At 42.3% G+C, this 11,738-nt stretch overlaps 1 protein-coding gene across 1 annotated transcript; it reads right to left on the bottom strand.

The window, feature by feature from the left end:
* Window positions 1–114: 114 nt before the first annotated feature.
* prkag1 (protein kinase, AMP-activated, gamma 1 non-catalytic subunit) lies at window positions 115–10,788 on the bottom strand. Its single transcript, XM_061220092.1, has 13 exons — window positions 10,585–10,788; window positions 7,918–7,969; window positions 6,782–6,885; window positions 6,326–6,407; window positions 6,181–6,239; window positions 5,707–5,752; window positions 5,311–5,365; window positions 4,963–5,089; window positions 4,550–4,715; window positions 4,250–4,287; window positions 3,519–3,665; window positions 2,927–3,026; window positions 115–2,214 (listed from the first exon to the last, which is right to left on the bottom strand). Exons 1-13 carry the CDS (start codon window positions 10,591–10,593, stop codon window positions 2,204–2,206), a joined length of 996 nt encoding a protein of 331 aa, XP_061076076.1. The 5' UTR covers window positions 10,594–10,788; the 3' UTR covers window positions 115–2,203.
* Window positions 10,789–11,738: the final 950 nt, after the last annotated feature.

Here is an 11,738-nt window from a genome sequence, read left to right on the forward strand (position 1 = left end):
TCAGAATGCCGACAGTTCAGCCCCAACAACGCAACAGCACAGTTCACTGATTAGCCCATGGCTGAAAAATCCACTCTCTCACACTCATGTTCCAAGTATCAGAAGCCAGCAAAATAAAAAGAAAATCTAATTTATTTCTCATGCATCAAATTAAAAATTTACATGAATAGAAAAACATTGATGTTCTGATATATACACGTGTATACAGTCTATTCATAGTTCTGAAAAAATAATCGTTCAGAAGAGAATGTCCATTTTGAATAAAAACAGCAAATGTAATCGGGCATTAGGAACTGCCCATATACCCCCCTTTCTCGCAGAACTTGATAACTGACATGATACTTAATTGATATTTCAAGAACTGTTGAAAAAACCAAAGTAAGTATACTTTGTAACAAAATCTTGCTTGGCTCAGGGCTGCTTTGTGAAGACAGTTTCAGAGGCTTTCTGACAAATTCAGGGGACTTTGTGCCGACAACTTTTGATATTTTAATTTTATATATTTGTGCACGTATTACGCAGGGTACGGTCCAGACATTGTGCATTTTCCCCAAGGCTGCCAGTGCCATCCTAACCTATACCCATGGTATAAGATTAGCAAAGTTCAAATAATGCTCATCACCATATGCACACATACCTTTATACCGTTATGTGGCAAATCTTTACATTTGTGCTCATTAATTACTTTATATCACTTTTCACAATATATCTTTTGTGAAAGTGATGCAGGTAAAAACTGCAGATTGGACTGATTACATTTTTATGCATTATCGCCAATTCCAATATCCTCTTTTGATTACAAAAAGGACCTATCCCTAGAAGGTTAATTGCTTAACATTTTCTAAATGGGGTTTGATGTGGAGGTTAACTGTACTCTTAACTATTTGAGAACCACGGGGTCTGCTGGTTTTTGCATTTACTCAATTAATCAACGATTGAAGAAGTTGATTTGGTCTCGGGATGAGAGTGGACCTTCTGTCCATTTGTGGGAAACTGAGCTGGCTGGGACACGCCCCCCTGCTGTATGGTCCAATCCAAAACCTTATCTCCCAACATGTCAGTGACAAGCTTAACCAATCAGAGTTAGGACACATGAAGGCTTCCATGCATCGGTGCCAGCCCATGACCAGGCAGCCCCATGCGTTCACATGGCTAGTCTTCCGCATTGGCAGCAGTGCATGGATATACCACAGTCTGGCTTAACCTTGTGTTATAGTACGAAGCTAATCAGGCTACATGGGAAGGTATGAAATAAAACTGCATTACACATTAACAAATAACAAAGAACCACACTTTAAAATAATGACTAAATAAACCAAATTCTAATTCTGGGCACGGAGCTCAATCCTTTTTGCACAAAATGGTCACAGGAAGAAAAAGCTAATACCAAACAAATGATCAAAACCCACATCTCATGATTATATAAATATTCAGACATTGTGTCTGTTAAAAGGCAATCCATGAAATGAATATGAATTCAAATAATAATAATTCCTTTTTTGTGACGAAAGACTTCACATTACTAAGCCGTTGGACACGTTGCCAATTCTAGCTTCCCCCTGCCTATCCCCCCTCAAAAAAAAAAAAAGAATACAAAAATGCTAGACAGCGTGGAAGCAACTTCCAAATATGGTTTTTCACTAAGAGCCCAGTATGGTCTACAGAGAAGCAATAGCACCGAGGGTGCCTCCTACAGTTAGACTATTCACATTCACTGTCCCTTTCCACAACATGGACGAAATGATCTAAAAATATGGGAATGGAAGATTTGTTCCTAAACATGGAATTGATCCCCTAAATGTTAGGAAAAATAAAACGAGATGCCCCCAGTCTCCAACTCCAGCACTACATGTACAAAAGTGTAAGACTGACAGCGTCAGCTCAAGTTGGGCCCCGTCTGGCCCCTATTATTTCTGCTGGTCTGGTGTTTATTTGGTCGGGTTCTGATGTGCTGCCCCTGATCTGCTTTGCTACTGGAAAAATCTATTGACCCCTCCGCTTGCAATGCAGAAAAAGAGAAAGAGATAGCGTATGTGTGTGTTAAACATGTAAATGTGTGTATGTGGGTGTAAGGGCATGTTCAGAAACATTAACAGGGCATCCTGGTTTTTGTCTCGGTCTCGGCCGCCCTTCCTTCCTCCTCCAGCATTCCACCTTTTCCACAAACCAGAGAAAAGGAAAGACACTGTCCCCCATCCCTTCATCAAGCAGTTCCTGAAAAGCAAGAGAAAAGGAAAACTGATCAGGTGCCTCCTTGTTTGAGAAATCCAGAACATCATGAACTCACCACACTCTGTCACACGCACCACAGTTACTGTTACCAATACCAAAATAAATGACAAGCACTGTTGAGGAAACTACCGTGAAACCATAGCCATAAACCATAAAAAATCGAATTACTCCCCTAAAGAGAAATGCAGCTTGTGAAACGACAATTAGTCAAAGAAATTGTTCAAACAAAAGTTATCATGTTTTTGCACATGGGGAGAACCAGCAATGTGTGGCAACTTTGGCAACACCTCAAAATGGTCGAAAATTAACTAACTACTACAACCGGCACATATTTGAATGTAGTTAAACTACCAGCAAACTACCAGCAACTAGTTTAGTTACATGTACTTGTAGTGAATGCTGTGCTACTCAATATACTGGCGGGCCCTTGTTTAGGATCTGGGCCTGGCAGGAGGATGCATGCGAAGGGGTGTGAAAAGTCACATGGGTCTTATCACCGGGACATGGGTTACAGCCCTATGAAGAGCTGTTAGGCAATGATAATTTGCTGAAGGCAGTGTACAAATGCCAGCTGTTAGTGTGACATGGGTAACTGGCAGACAGGCTGTTGATGGTGGTTTTTGTAGTGTGACATGGGTAACTGGCAGACAGGCTGTTGATGGTGGTTTTTGTAAACACCCCACAGGGCCCTTACCCTCCTCTCCATTAGTCAGCACCAGCGCCTGGAGGATGTCTGACAGGGAGACGATTCCCTTCACCACCTCCTGCTCGTCCACCACTACCAGCCTGTGAACCTGAGAGAGAGAGAGAGAGAGAGAGAGAGAGAGAGAGAGAGAGAGAGAGAGAGAGAGAGAGAGAGAGAGAGAGAGAGAGAGAGAGAGAGAGAGAGAGAGAGAGAGAGAGAGAGAGAGAGAGAGAGAGAGAGAGAGAGAGAGAGAGAGTCAAAGTAGGAGAGGAATAGAGAGAGGATGGAGGGGGAGAATGGGAGAGAGAGAGAGCAAGAGGATGGAGAGGAAGACAGAATGAGAAGAGGGAAAAGCAGAAAAAGAAAAATGTAGAGGAACACAGAAGAGAAGTAGAGAAAAGAATAAAAGGGGCATGAGAGGTGAAATTAAGACAAAAGGGGGGTTGACAAAATAAAATAAAGGAGTGATAATGTGCAGGATAAGATTTCCCTTATCCTGCAGCACAGTGCCCTTATCTTTATTTGGTCGCCCTCGTTCAGATGAGTCAGAGTGTGCACTCTTGCATGGATACACGTTTGTGTACGTAAACACAAGCCTCACCTCAGCCTCCACCAGCCGGGTGATGATGGCCTCCAGGGTCTCGTGCCGGTTGCAGGTGAGCACGCCCTCGAAGTACTGCGAGCGGTGCTGCAGGGCCTTGGTCACCGTCACGTCCAGGTTGTTGTAGGTCTTCTCTGCAGCCAGGTTCTGCACAGACACCGAGGCTTAGGAGGAGACCAACTGCAGCCCGCACGCGCACGCGCACACGCACACGCACACGCACACTGTCCGGTAATATCTGGCCAAGCACCCAGAGATGGGAGGAGAGCACCCAGCTGCAGGGCTGAACAGTTTCAGCAGCCCTGCTGTGACAGCAGATTGCTGACCCTCCTATCAACTGGTCAATAATTAAGCAAACAACTGAAGCTGCATTTACCCAGCACTACAAGTGCACTGCCATGATCTAAGCACTATAAATAGCCTGTGTGCAATAACAGAGAAAGATCAATGCCCTTCTCTTCAGGCCTGATTGCTAAAAGCAGAAACAGGATACAGAGCTACACTGAGGTCAGTGCAAGGGGAGTGTACAGGACTCCATTCATTCATATCTGCACTTCATAAGCTTTTGCACTTCCAGTGAAATGGCTGTTCTGCCATGCTATCAGTTACGCTCACTGAAGGCACACACTGTACACATGTAGAAAAACATTCTCTTACACACACACACACACACACACACACACACACACACACACACACACACACACACACACACACACGCACATACTCACAATGACATCAAACTTGGAGTAAATGTCCACCACGCGGCCTGTAAGGAATAAAAATAAACCTTATTCTGCATTCAAAGATCCTTTAACATCAAAGATCTGTATACATATAATTTCAGTCAAATATTAACAATATGAACCACTGAAAACAATTATTTATTCATGGCATTAATCAATAACTAAATCAATCAACTATGAATAGCTACTGTTAAATATTGAAGACACATCCTGTTGAGTGAGCATAACGGTGTAATTATACCCCCCCCCCCCTCCACCCCTCCACCCCCCACCCGACCTCCGTACCGCTGTCATCCACCACCGGCAGTGCAGACACCCTCTGCTCCACGAAGATGCCCAGGGCCGTGTAGAGGGGCGTGTCGGCGCGCACCACCGCGATCTTGTGGAACGTGCCGATACCGAGCTCTTCCAGGGTCTGGCCCAGGAACGCCGGCTTGGGCATCTCGGAAATCTATCCCAGCCGGAGAGACGGAGACCGGATCTTACTCCTTCAGTTTAATCCCCTTAGACACAGTTACTGGCCTAATTTACAGACAGGTAGACTAACATATCCCTGTGTTTTATAGACGACCTTCAGACCAATAACCGTTACAATTACGATGCAATTACAATGCGATAACGATTAAAATTACAGCACAAGTCCGATTGGCTCATGCTATGGTGGGCCAATAGGACGTTGTGGTGGCGGGGAGACTTACAAAAAGCTTGAGGAACTTGAGGATCCTTTTGTGGGTGAGGATGTAGAGGGTGTTCCCCGTCAGGGGGTCAATTACAGGAAGCCGGTGGATCTTGTGCTTGAGCAGAGAGGAAACGGCATCGTACAGGCTGCCGGTGGGGGGAGGGGACAGAGTGAGGACAGGACACATCTCCACACAGTTCCCAATGTATGTCTGCCTTATTACGGCACCAACGTGCCACGACACACCAAACATTCCTTTGGGAAGAACTGACTGAGTGTTAAATGGCTCCTATGGTTTTACAGCAGGTATGTCTGCATGGGAGCAGCAGGAGCAGTGGCATGCAGGCGGGCTCTGTAGGACCTTTACCTTGCATTGGGGGAGATACTGACGAGAGGCTTGAAGGAGTCCTGCAGGTACACCTCTGCGAATGGGGAGAAATGGACAGCAGTTACTGAACGGTATGTCCCCAGACTACAGGAAGAAGCTCTGCCCCTAATCATGACCCGTCCCCCCCCCCCCCCGTCCCCCCGTCCCCCGTCCCACATGTGGACTGCTAAGTCAGAGCAGTGCTCATTACTGAATCCTCCACGATGGATCCGGCAATGCGCAGACCAGCATGTGCCCTCCACCGAAGTATGCACGAAGTATGCAGTAAAACGGTCAGTGTCATTTCAACATCCCATAATACGCAAGGACTAAAAAACACAAGACACATTATACATGATACATTTGCTGTCATCGTGATCATCACCATCATCTCACCTCTCCACGTCTCGATCTTGTGCTCTTCCAGCTCATATATCTGCACCTGCAGCACAAAGTCAGGAGAGGAGGGGACACAGCGACAGAGAAAAGAGGTCAGAGTGACACACAGCAGCCCTGCTGCACTTTGCTTTCTGAAAGGCATGGTGAATGGACTGCATTTATATATATATATATATATATATATATATATATATATAGCACTTTTATCGAAAGCACTTTAAAATTAATGCCTCTCATTCACCCATTCACACACTCACACCCCAACAGCGACCTGCTGCCATGTAAGGCACCACCTTGCCCAAAGGTCACCGTCACCTCAAGTGCATTTCTTTACCGAGCAGCACTGTGGTGATATCATACCCCTGTGTCATTCCGGAAAGATCCATTTCAGGAAATAAGGTTGGGACCAAACTAAAACCTGAGATGTCCCAGGTGGTACACACTGCATTGGTAGAGAGAGGTGGCTCTTACCAAAGGGGACTTGTAGTAACGGTGCAGGATGTTGATGAAGTCTGTAATGGTCAGCATACCTGCAAAGAAAATACCCAGTTAGAGGAGCAGACACCAGGGACACACACTGTGACCGTCAGACAGAGAGAGGCATGTGTCCCCTTACCCACGAAGCACTGCTTCTTGCTGTCCCAGAGTGGTGCTGCTCTCACTCCATTGGACACCAAAGCAAAAAATGCTTTCTTTACCTGAAGAAAGAAGACATATTTATTCAATTCATTGATAAATAAATAATCGTATGATTATTTGTGGTAGCATTCCTACTAATAGTAATAACATTAAAAGAGAAGTCATATTGTAGTCGTAAAGCATAAGAATATTTATTTTTTCCCTTCCACTTCATACATACAATGCATTTAATTTTTTTTTCATTGCCATTCCTGTTCTCATGGCTATAGTTAGTGACAGTTATTGTTACATTACGGTGTGTAGCATAGTGACACAGCCTTCTCCACCCAGCCAACATCAGTAAATATCACTGTGTCATGTCTTTATTACAGTATCTGAGCTGCCCTGGAAGATGAGGGTCTGATAAACAAATAAATGACATTATCAATCTTACCTGCAAGGAAGTGTCAAATACAACCAGTTTAGAGCTGGTGGGCACGAGGTCATAACAGCGGTGAGATTTCATAAAATGAGTGTAAGCATTGTGCTTGTACTCCACTGCAGGAAAAGTGGAAAAAGACACTACACTTTAGAGGTAATTCACAACTGTAAGAATGTTTTTATTGCTTATCCTCTTCCTGCCTTTCTTAGTTTATCTTTTCTTTCACCCACATATCTAAATCCAGAGGACTAAACTCTTTCACGTGCAGACAAGGAAACAAGAACAGAAGTACGTTTTCAGAAGAAATTAGACAACCATATCAGCTCCAGTGTCATTTTACGGCAACATCTTTCAGGAGTGACACCAAGACCCCCCAGTACATATACACACTAACTCCATTATGTATAATATATTATTTATTTGTACTTTTATCAAGTGACTTATTCACTGTTATATTTTCATGTTATCACACATTCATGTACCCTACGGCATTGTGATTTACATACATTTGCAAAATGCATCTAATTTCTGTCACCCTTTCAATTCTGCAAAGCAAATCACTGTAAGATTTGCACTCACAAACAATCCCACATACATTCCATAATCACTTATCACTGCAAAGGACACGTCATTGTATCCTTCAGGGAAGGAGGTGAAAGCAAGACGGATCATATTTCCTTCCTTTGTTTAATCCACAAATTGAACATACTTGTTGTGGCAGCCAGTTAGCCCATTCAAGATTACTAGGAGATCAATAACTAGGAATGATTGAAGGGCGCATAAAGAATGCAGCCCTTGTCCATGCCAACAATTAGTCCATACTACCAAGCAGAAAACTGTCAAGCACTGCAAATTCTTTCAGCCTTCTATTTCATATAATGTCAAACCTGGACCAGGATTGCTTAGGGCAAGATACATTTTTTGTTGATCCACAAAAAATACTGCACTTGCTTGGCACAATGATAATTATATAATATACCAAATACCATATTGATTGTCACCAACTATAGACTGCGACCTAGTATGATGGTGACTTGGAATGTGGGGTTATGTCCTTAACAGAATTCACATAGATAATTTCACTGTACCAACTACAATTGATGTAGGTATAAAAGAGGTCAATACAGTGTGTAGTCAACCAGTCCTACCTTCTGCTGGGGTGTCCTTTTTACCCTCCAAGTCTTCCAGGACAGCTGCGACCTGAAACACAGACAAATGAATAAATTCACACATCTGAAACAGCTGAACACTTCCATCCATCGTTACTCACTTCGTGATATGACTTGTGATTCATGCAACATTTGTGCCATATAAAATTAAGTCAATCACTCCTTGATTTCAATGCCATACAAACACGTCTGAAAGGTGCAATTTACTTCTTTACATTCATGTACGACTCATGTGCCAATTTCACTAAAATCTCAGGAGTCATAGTTTGTACATAACTCCTCTTGTAATCCTACCCCAGACCATACGGAAAAAGGCTGCCATATTAACTGTTCATACATCGGAAACCAAGACACACACTCTCAACAAAGTTGGAATTTGTGAGATTAGTTGGAGACCTGCAATCCGACTGGATCTGCCCAGTTTTTGTCTTGAGTCAGTATGAATCAGCATATGCCATGCAATTAGACCCCACTTACAAAAGAGCATATGTCAGAAGTAACCGCATGCCTTCCTCACATTATAGATCAGAAGTGAACTTGTGTGATAACTTCATAACTTGATAATCACAACCACAGTTTCTTCTTAGTGTTCACTCATTCAATAAATAGGTATAATCTCAAGCACCTTCTTGAGAAAAGCACTTATTGCCCAGACACACCATTTGCTCTGGTTCCCCTGTGTTTAAACTGCATAATAAGACAACCCATCCATTTGAGAAACAAAGCAAGCACACTGACTTATTTAGATCTCAAGACCAGCTGAAGAAAACCCCACATTTCTCTACTGCTGGGCAGCACTGATTCATTCAATTCAATTTGCGCAACACACTGATTTTTTCGTTTTTCAGGCTCGGGGTTGAAGGACTGCAGATAATATTTGCACAAGACTATCACAGCTGGAATACTGCAGGGTTCTGAACAGTTTGCACTTTGAAGAAATTTGACCATTGCTTAACCCCCCACCCATGCACACACACACACACACACACACACACAGATACAAGAAAGGAAAGGTTCACACCATCCCAGATATTGCTGCCAGAAGAATGTGCTGATTGTAACTTTCTTGAAGGGGGTGAATAATTTCTTGAATGTTTTAAAGTTAAACATACTCCACACTGTTACATAGTGGTGTTGTATGTATGGAAAACTTCCACATGTAATTTTGCATGAGGCACATAGTCAAAAGGCAGGTGTCACATTGAGTGATGAGTTCATCTTAAACAGCGTCTCTTAAGCCACCCAAAAAGTTTCCACAACTATGATCTTTCTGTATGTAGAAACTACCTGACTTTATATAAATAAAATACAACACCCGGTTTCACCTTATTAATGTTGTGACTTCAACTTAACCATAAATGCTGCAGGCTAAAGCTTACAAATCTCTCGTTGTAATGCAACATTTAGCAGTTTATCACATACATTTTTGGTTGTACTGACAGTCACTTAATGATCTGGAGCTAGCGAATCACCTAGCTACTTAGACTAATTTTTACGGGTGACTATTTTGCTGTTGCCTAATGTGTATACATCCTAAGAATGAGGAACTCGTTAACTGTATCGTATCATAAAAAATAAAAAATAAGATTTTCAACGACAATATATGAACACACAATGAGACCACTGAATTAATACCATCAAAACATATTTACAGAAGTAAATGAGACGGCAACAAACCGATGACAGAAGGAACTTAACGTTAGCCTATGCTTTCCACAGCCAATTTATTACTAATTTATCTGGAGCTAACGTTAGCTGACTTGTAATGTATTTTAATTTGTAACAGAGGTTGTAGTCGTCTATAAACATTACGTAGGGGATACATTCCGAATCACGCTTTAAATGCCCGCTGCATGATACTACTATTGCCATCTAGCAAGTCGGCTAATGCAGTAACTTATCTGGTATGCAATACAGTTACTGTTGGCAGCCTTGGGCGGCACCAAGAAACAATGACATAAGGCATTAACAGTTAGCTACTGGCTGCTCATGACAAATATTTAGCTATTTTAATGCTGACTGTATGCTAGCTTCCAAAAAAGGTTCAATACGTTCTCAGTAAACTGATCTTGGTGGAACTCGTCAGATTTTACAATGAAAATGTTCCAGGTCCGTGTCACACTGACCGAGAATCTAAGCAAAGGGTCTTCTGTAGGGTTAGTTGGAGTTAACGTTAGATATTATCGAACGTTATATGTTAGCTTGTTAGCAAATCAACATTCTTGTAAAGCTAGCTACGCCAAATTAGTAGACTCATGGGCTGAATCAATTGAGCCATTCTTGAACAGTCGTTTGATTAGTCATCAGTTCACATCAGTAAAATAACGTAGCTACTATGTTTTAAGCTTGCAAGCTCAGAAGCTGAGAAGCTTGCAAAGTTTAATCACTGATGAGCTAGCTAGCCAAGTTATGAGACATATGAAAGACACTGTGGAGAAACGTTTATGTGAAACGAGTAACCGCTTTAAGTCCAAGCTAAGTTATGTAAAAACGCTAGTTAGATAGCATTACCTATTTTACATTACCGTTTCAACCAAATTGCAATTCCCACTGGTATAACGTTAGCTATAGCACAAAAAATCAACACAACCTAACTAGAGCTAACAATATCTGTGTAATATTTGGTAAGCAGAAGCAGCTACTCACACACTCCATATCCCATTCACTGGATCGCTAAGTGTAACTCTGTACGGGCACCGACTTCGACCTTTAAAATGTCAGTATGTTGGACGCTATTGTTCTGCGACTCTTTCCGATTAGTCGACCTGGCCAGCTATTTCATGGGGTTATCTTTTTAAATCCTTATTTGACTATTCATTTCCCACTTGTTTATTTCCGGTGGGAGGACAGACTGCGCATGTACACGAAATGCCCTTTTGTGCGAGACTGTAGTCCAACCACAGTACTGTAGTCCGACTGTGAGCCCAATTCAAATAATTCAGTGGTCCAGTAGTGTCTTCAGGCACGTAGACCTCGAAAACCTAGCGGCGATTTGTCCAGGTTCCTGCCACAGAAATATGTGGGTCCTACTTATGTAGCGGGAAATTAATTAGCGTCCGGTAGCTGGTGCTTTGGCAAGATACCGTATCCGCGTTGAATTGGCACGACCTGTTGCTTTAGTTTAGTGGGTTCGTTTTGCACATTCTGCTGAACAGACGCGTTTTATTTGCACTTGTGTGCCATACATTCGAATTCGAGTTAACCACCAAAACAGATGATAAATGTAAGCCTATACGATAATATGCATGCTTCTAGTAAACAACGGAAGTTCTCATCAATAACGACCCAGAAGGCGCTGACGATGTCATGGTGTATAGCTCCCCCTGTTGGGCTACAAATAGACAGAAAGTGCGCATGTACGTCTGAATCATAGACTGTATAAAAATAGGGTGGAATCTAAATACTGTAGCAAATTTCGGATTTACTTTAGAAAATTTACTGAAACTCCTCCACTTTTATTTGGTTGAATTTTCGGAAATGAAAACAACCTTATTTTCCTAGTAAACATCTTTTCGTTAAGTGGTTCACGTGACCTGTTGAACACTGCTATGTGTTTTCTACTGTTACTATAAAAGGAAAAGGGCCCTGTGCAAAAGTTTGGGAACCCTTTTGGATTATTCTTTGTTACTTTTTAAATACATGATTCTGAAGTTTTTATTCTGAAGTAACTCCATGCAAAGTATCCAACTGTAGTGGCTGTTCTGTCTGGTGTTAACAACCATGGGTTCCTCTAAAAAGTTGTCCTAGGATTTCAGAATGAAGATTGTTCATTTCTACCAAGAAGGAGAAGGCTACAAAAA

Source organism: Conger conger, chromosome 14 (genome assembly GCF_963514075.1).
Source record: "Conger conger chromosome 14, fConCon1.1, whole genome shotgun sequence".
NCBI classification, from domain to species: Eukaryota; Metazoa; Chordata; class Actinopteri; order Anguilliformes; family Congridae; genus Conger; species Conger conger.